Here is a 6,741-nt window from a genome sequence, read left to right as displayed (position 1 = left end):
TGTTTTTTTTTTTTTAAAACTATCCAAACTCTCTGGTTTTCTTGGCTGTTGGTTCTGAGTTTCACAGAAAGTTGAGAGTGAGTGCAAATTCTATTCTTGTATAGGAACCATGGGGACTTTCACTGATGTAAACATTGCATAAAACAACAACAATCCTACTTAAGCATTACTTCACTTTGGATCTCTGCTTACAAACCTTCTACCAGCTCCTTACCTGCTTCCTTGGTTCCCTCCATACAAAAGAAGCTGGTTAGCTTTCTTGGAGCTGCAACTGAGACAATGGAATTCAGGAAAGAGAAGTTTGTTTTGTGTTGTGTAGCCCTGCTCTGCTTGTGGACTTCTGCATGTGGATTGCTTTCAGCAAAAGGTGTCAACTTTGAAGGTAACTGACCTTTGCTTATAATTGGAAGAAAACACATCGTTGTCTTTTGAAATTGAATGCATAGAAGGAAATTTTAATCAGGAAATGAACCTTTTTCTTGTTTCTTTGAATTTTCTTCTTTTCTTCAGTGCAAGCTTTAATGGGCATAAAAAATTTTCTGGTTGATCCTCATGGGGTTCTTGACAATTGGGATGAGGCTGCTGTTGATCCATGTAGCTGGAGTATGGTCACTTGCACTCCTGATGGTCTAGTCGTTGGCCTGTAAGTAGTACTGAAAGCAACCAAAACATACACTCATTCAAACTTGGAAACACAAACACAATACACACAAAAAGATAAGTAGTTATCTTCTAGTACTTTACTAAAGACTAGGGACGATACAGTGATGTGGTTGTAATGATTTTGTTGCAGAGGAGCTCCAAGCCAGAATTTGTCTGGTACTCTTGCACCGACCATTGGAAACTTGACAAATCTCCAGCATGTGTGGGTATCAAATTTTCATCAGACAAATTGTGCTAACTATAGTTAGAGTGCGTTGTATCTTAAATGAAAGTTTTGCAGGCTCCTTCAGGATAACAATATATCAGGACATATACCCTCCGAATTAGGGAAGCTTCCCAAGCTTAACACACTTGATCTTTCTTGCAACTCCTTCTCAGGTCAAATTCCCAGCAGTCTGTCCCATGTAAAAGGCCTCCAATACCTGTAAGTATATATATTGAAATATTGTCTATGCTTTAGCACATTTTTTGTTTTCCTGAATTACAGTTATTTATTTGAATCAGTTTGAAAGTAATAATGGGTTTTCTTTAAATTTGTATCAGGAGGCTGAATAATAACAGCCTCTCAGGACCAGTACCTCCCTCCTTGGCAAACATGACTCAGCTTACTTTCCTGTAATTCTCGTAATCCCATGAATGCCAGTTAGTTTTCTTTCCAAAATGATGCATGTTACAGTAAGGGTTACCAATAAGTGGAATCTACTGAATTTTCCAGGGACTTGTCTTTCAATAATTTGAGTGGTCCTATGCCGTGGTTCTATGCAAAAACATTCAAGTAAGTTACTCCTAGAGTTAGCTTTGGTGTCCTGTGTTTTACCATGTATAAAACAAAAGATGTAACTATATAACTTTTTAGTACTATTTTTGTCCACTTATTATTTGCTAACACAATTTTTTAGTTGACACAGCATTGTCGGAAACCCATTGATCTGTGCCACAGGGAAGGAGCAAGACTGCTCCAGAACAAGACCAATGCCAATGTCTTTTTCCTTAAATAATTCACAAAGTAAGAACAGTTCTCCCTTTTGAAGTTCTGCTCAAAAAGCTGTGTTAATTCTTTTTCTAACCATTAAGCACCTACCTTTTGACTTTAGTGTAAAATTCATGACTTATGTCCCCCATCTAGAATTTAAGATTTCTACATGTACCCTATCACCTGCTTTAAGATTATGTTACATTCCATATTGATATTCTCTCAAAATTTGTACAATTGTTTAAATCTGTTAAGCTGACAAAATTTTGCGGTGCTTGTTAGGCTCACAACCTTCTGGAAGACCCAAAAGCCACCAAATTGTTTTAGCCTTTGGCTCAAGCCTAGGCTGCATCTGTCTGCTTATTCTTGGATTTGGTTTACTTCTTTGGTGCAGGCAAAGACACAAGCAGCAAATATTCTTTGATGTTAATGGTTAGTGTAAACTGAAAAAATAAATATACTTGCATTGAAAAAAGCATGTTGTTTATAAGAAGGGGGTAATTTGTCTCCATAAAAAACACTCTTTTGAACATTTCAGAACAACATCGGGAAGAAGTTTGCCTTGGAAACTTGAAGAGGTTCCCTTTCAAGGAACTTCAGGTAGCAACTAACAACTTCAGCAGCAAGAACTTGGTTGGTAAAGGAGGTTTTGGAAACGTATATAAAGGGTATCTCCAGGATGGAACCGCAGTAGCTGTGAAAAGGCTTAAAGATGGAAATGCCATTGGAGGCGAAATCCAATTTCAGACTGAAGTCGAGATGATAAGCCTAGCAGTTCACCGCAACCTCCTTCGGCTCTATGGATTTTGCATGACACCGACAGAGAGACTTTTGGTTTATCCCTACATGTCCAATGGTAGTGTTGCTTCTCGACTCAAAGGTAATGCAACAGCAAACATTGCTACTCTATTACAACGCACGACTGATAAGATCTAATCCCCCGAATTATGGAGTCTTAAGAACTAACAATCATAACACTGAAGTATATAACAGATGCATACTCCAATAGTATAAGATGCAATGGCATGTTGATTTGTCCCCAATCTTAAATAAGGCAAATTTTACCAGAGAATAATATTGTAAGTTCTGTCCTTGCAGCCAAACCAGCCTTGGATTGGGGAACAAGGAAACGAATTGCTTTAGGAGCAGCTAGGGGATTATTGTACTTGCACGAGCAGTGTGACCCAAAGATAATTCATAGGGATGTTAAGGCTGCAAATATACTTCTTGATGATTACTGTGAGGCCATTGTTGGAGATTTTGGATTGGCAAAGTTGCTGGATCACCGGGATTCCCATGTGACAACAGCTGTGAGAGGCACCGTGGGACACATAGCCCCGGAATATCTATCAACTGGCCAGTCCTCTGAGAAAACAGATGTTTTTGGGTTTGGTATCCTTCTACTTGAGCTGATCTCTGGACTGAGAGCTCTCGAATTCGGGAAGACAGCTAACCAGAAAGGAGCCATGCTTGACTGGGTGAGCTGATTAAAGAAATTTTACTTGTCAGACTATTCTCACAAAGAATCAAATTGCAGAAATCTGATGTACCTGGTTATTATTATTATATGCAGGTAAGAAAAATTCACCTAGAAAAGAAACTTGAGATGTTAGTTGACAAGGACCTGAAAAACAATTATGATAGGATTGAGCTAGAAGAAATGGTTCAAGTGGCTCTTCTATGCACTCAATACCTTCCAAGTCACAGACCCAAGATGTCAGAAGTAGTTCGCATGCTAGAAGGTGATGGCCTTGCCGAGAAGTGGGAAGCATCCCAGAGAGCTGAAGCAACCAGGTCCAGAGCCAATGAATTCTCCTCTTCAGAGAGATACTCTGATCTTACCGATGACTCTTCCTTGCTGGTTCAAGCAATGGAGCTCTCTGGACCAAGATGACATGCACCTCTGAGAGAGGGGAGAGAATCATAAATTGTTTAAAAGAAGAAACCTCAAATGCATCTTAGGACAGGAATGTGTTTAAATGAACGTGTTGTATAGTATTATAATACTGAAAACTCTAAATCTGTCTCATTTCTGATTGTACAGATTTGGATTTTAAAAAAAACTGACTTTTAGGTTGAGTGTTACATTTCCTGCTACTGGTGAGTGAAGAATTTTCTGGAGATGTTTTACTGTGAGTCACTTGTAATAAATATGCTTCCAAAATGAATTTTATTTGCTCTCTAAAATTTAATGCCACAACTGTCAGGCAGTTTCAAGGGCTATCAGTGGCATTTATCACTAGAAATCCCAAGTTTTATATTAGGTTTTATCTGCATAAAACCATGGGTGTATCTATGTGCATGTATCAGTGCCTGCATGTGTTCAATGTGTGCATGTACATGTGATGGTATCGTAATATTCATAACACAAGTTTTTAGCCTAAAGGAGGAAATACTAATAGAACTACACATGAATCATGATACTCTAGAAAATCATATATTCTCAGTACAAATCTGGAAGTGACTTACTGCTTGAATTTCTCCAGGTTATTTCCAAGCTTTCCCCTATAAGCATCCACCATGTCCTGATCAATCACTTCACTTGAACATTATAGACAATATCAATTTGCTCAGTAATGTTATTATTCACATTTCCAAAGAATATGATACAAAAAATTGCAATTGGAGCCCAGCTGTTCTTTGAGATTCCAAAAGAAAGAAAAGGAATTAGCAGATGGTGGGGCAAAATAATTGTTCTTTATAAACAGACCCACGATGCTTAATCTTGAATGAACAAAATTTCTGCTTGAGCAGAAGCCCGTCGAAACCTCAACAGCTCAATTAACATATTAATTCTTCCATCCATAATATATACACAAGGTGAAATGCTCATTGTCTCAAGTGCAGGTGAATTTGCAAGAAGAAATTTGATGAACTCCATCTCATGTGGCACACCAGACATATCTGTCATCTTCACAACTTTGAGTTGTTTCAATGTGCAATCTGTAGGGCATTTTTCGTCCCAGAAATCCAAATCAGGTGCATCAATAGCAGCTAGCGTGTTTGAGGAACCCTAAAGAAAACAATGCAGAGAGAACAGGATCACCTTGGATCTTGAATGATTCACCATAAGGTAGTGTACGAAGTAGAAAAAGACAACAATATCAACCGTCAATGAAAATATAAAGACGAAGGGGGGTGGGGGGTGCTGGGGAAGGCCAACAACTACCTACAACACTCACCGAAATTTGAAGTTCCTTTAAATTAGGAGTGTTCGTAATCAAGCGAAGAACCACGAGTATCTCCTTCATATCTTCGAAACTCACTTGATACAATTCTACTACTTTTAGATAGTTATACGTAATAGGAAGTCTTCCAGGGTCATCACCTACGCTCAAATACTTAAGACAGATAAACATTAAACTGACAGTACCTTGGAGCAACTACAAACAAAATCGACTTTACAAACCAAATTAGAAATGCAAGATAGTTTACCTTTGTGAAGTATATGTGCCCAATGAGCCTCTCAAGACGAGGTACACCACCAAGAAACCTGTTAAAGTTGCACCCTGAACTTTGCTCAAAGTGTTCAGCTATGTCATCAGTCATATACATAGCCACTGACATTGCAACTAAAAGGGGGGTATTTTCAAGACAAATGTCTTTAAATTCACCTTCCAGGCACAAATACTTTAGATTTGGAGCACGGATAGTGAGAGCTAAACTATCAAAGTAAGACAATGCCAAGCTCTCAAGAAGAGGGCAACTAGATATAAGACTTTCAATTGCCTCAGGTGAAACCAAAACCTGGTGAAGATTGAGACTCTTCAAGCACAAGAATCCTGTAAAACTCGGTGGCGGATCCAATTCACAACGAAAAAGCTCCAAACGGGTCAGCTTTCTACAATTAAAAAGACAAGAAGGAACTCTAAACCACTCTCCTTCTCCCAATTCAAGAACCAACTCTTTGATATCATTCCTCGACAGGAAAAGTAACCATTGATCAATATCCGGGCAGCATTGGAAGTACGTAGTCGTAAGCTGGAACTTGTGAATTGGTCCTTGGTGAAGAAAAAGAGCTCGAGTGATGAATTTTACAAGACTATCCTCAAATTCACGTCGATCATTCGATAAATCCACACATTTCTCATCAAACACAAGTTGAGTAATCGTTGCCCACTTGTACCTCCATTTACTTGATAAAATGCTAGTCCTGACAGCATCCCGTATTGGTAAACGCGTAAGGATACTCTCTATAATGCTTTGAGGCAAATCACTTATTAAATCCGGACAGGAAACATCATCCATCTGGATAATTTAAGTATATATCAATGAATTGATCGAAATATAGCCTATTCTATGTCTCGGTAATTTTAGCTTCAATAAAAAGACCAAATTTATTAACTTTTCATGCCTATCATTGGGGGTCATTTAGGATTAAAAAAAATATATTGGGATTTCCTAATTCTTTCCATCAGTGAAGAAGAAACCGATCATAAGTGATGGATCAAATAAAACTGAAAGAACCGGGTGGCAAAAAGGTGAATATATGAGACCAAAAAAAAAGTGAGAAAAAAAGAGCTAACCTGTGATAATTCGAAAACCCAGAAGGAGAACTAAGTTTCCTTATAGACGAGCTGTCTTGTTCTTCCTCTTTATCTCTCTCATCAGATTCTCCAGTTAGAGATGTAAAAATGCTTGCAAGGTTGAAGCTTTTACCAATTTGTTGGGTGGGGTGTCGTAATGTTTTGTGCTTTAACTGGAGTCTGCGTTCCAAGTGAACAGTCTTCTTTATGTTTGGGTTGGCGGTCCATTCAGACTTAAAGAGTTCTGGCAATGTTTGGGCCCTTCTTTAAATACTCATACTTATTTCTGTTTTCCTTTTATTTTTCTCATACTTACATAAAATTGGTTTTCATTTTTTATTTTTTTTATATTTGATTGATAGAAAATGGGATGGTCCAGTGAAAATCATCTAATAATTAACAAAAAATAAACTTAAAAACTTGAAAATTGTTTTCAATTTATAAAAACGAAGCATAATTTTTAAATTAACATAAAAAATAAATCTTCGACTCATTTAGACTTACGTTCAAGTTTGGGTATTTAACTTAATTTTTTTTTAATTTAGGGTTTGGCTGGAAATATGTGAGAGGGTGACCTCT

The 6,741-nt window shown here is 37.7% G+C and overlaps 2 protein-coding genes across 2 annotated transcripts in view; one reads left to right on the top strand and one right to left on the bottom strand.

Annotated features, from left to right (window-relative positions):
• Nucleotides 1–3,886, top strand: part of LOC110423435 (protein CLAVATA3 INSENSITIVE RECEPTOR KINASE 6-like) — a 9,473-nt gene extending 5,587 nt beyond the window's left edge. Inside the window, exons 11-21 of the mRNA XM_021437652.2 lie at nucleotides 135–382; nucleotides 511–643; nucleotides 794–865; nucleotides 944–1,087; nucleotides 1,207–1,278; nucleotides 1,379–1,438; nucleotides 1,572–1,669; nucleotides 1,919–2,068; nucleotides 2,175–2,516; nucleotides 2,735–3,114; nucleotides 3,210–3,886. Of these exons, the coding sequence (XP_021293327.1) occupies nucleotides 135–382; nucleotides 511–643; nucleotides 794–865; nucleotides 944–1,087; nucleotides 1,207–1,278; nucleotides 1,379–1,438; nucleotides 1,572–1,669; nucleotides 1,919–2,068; nucleotides 2,175–2,516; nucleotides 2,735–3,114; nucleotides 3,210–3,530 (2,020 nt within the window). The 3' untranslated portion in view covers nucleotides 3,531–3,886. The remainder of the gene's footprint in view (nucleotides 1–134; nucleotides 383–510; nucleotides 644–793; nucleotides 866–943; nucleotides 1,088–1,206; nucleotides 1,279–1,378; nucleotides 1,439–1,571; nucleotides 1,670–1,918; nucleotides 2,069–2,174; nucleotides 2,517–2,734; nucleotides 3,115–3,209) is intronic.
• LOC110423056 (F-box/RNI-like superfamily protein) lies at nucleotides 3,399–6,302 on the bottom strand. Its single transcript, XM_021437162.2, has 5 exons — nucleotides 6,163–6,302; nucleotides 5,072–5,884; nucleotides 4,819–4,977; nucleotides 4,106–4,649; nucleotides 3,399–3,539 (listed from the first exon to the last, which is right to left on the bottom strand). Exons 2-4 carry the CDS (start codon nucleotides 5,882–5,884, stop codon nucleotides 4,356–4,358), a joined length of 1,266 nt encoding a protein of 421 aa, XP_021292837.1. The 5' UTR covers nucleotides 6,163–6,302; the 3' UTR covers nucleotides 3,399–3,539; nucleotides 4,106–4,355.
• Nucleotides 6,303–6,741: the final 439 nt, after the last annotated feature.

Source organism: Theobroma umbraticum, unplaced genomic scaffold (assembly GCF_002168275.2).
Source record: "Theobroma umbraticum cultivar Fairchild unplaced genomic scaffold, ASM216827v3 scaffold_20.0, whole genome shotgun sequence".
Lineage (NCBI taxonomy): Eukaryota > Viridiplantae > Streptophyta > Magnoliopsida > Malvales > Malvaceae > Theobroma > Theobroma umbraticum.
Note: the sequence above shows the minus strand (reverse complement) of the source record. Positions and strands in the feature narration are given on the sequence as shown.

What these genes read in the sequence shown, in the direction of transcription:
- LOC110423056 (XM_021437162.2), bottom strand. Translation starts at nt 5,884, where the DNA reads ATGGATGATGTTTCCTGTCCGGATTTAATAAGTGATTTGCCTCAAAGC. An exon ending in GGCACATATACTTCACAAAG is followed by an intron (nt 4,978 to 5,071) that starts GTAAACTATCTT and finishes ATCTGTCTTAAG; the next exon opens with TATTTGAGCGTAGGTGATGA. An exon ending in TAAAGGAACTTCAAATTTCG is followed by an intron (nt 4,650 to 4,818) that starts GTGAGTGTTGTA and finishes TGTTTTCTTTAG; the next exon opens with GGTTCCTCAAACACGCTAGC.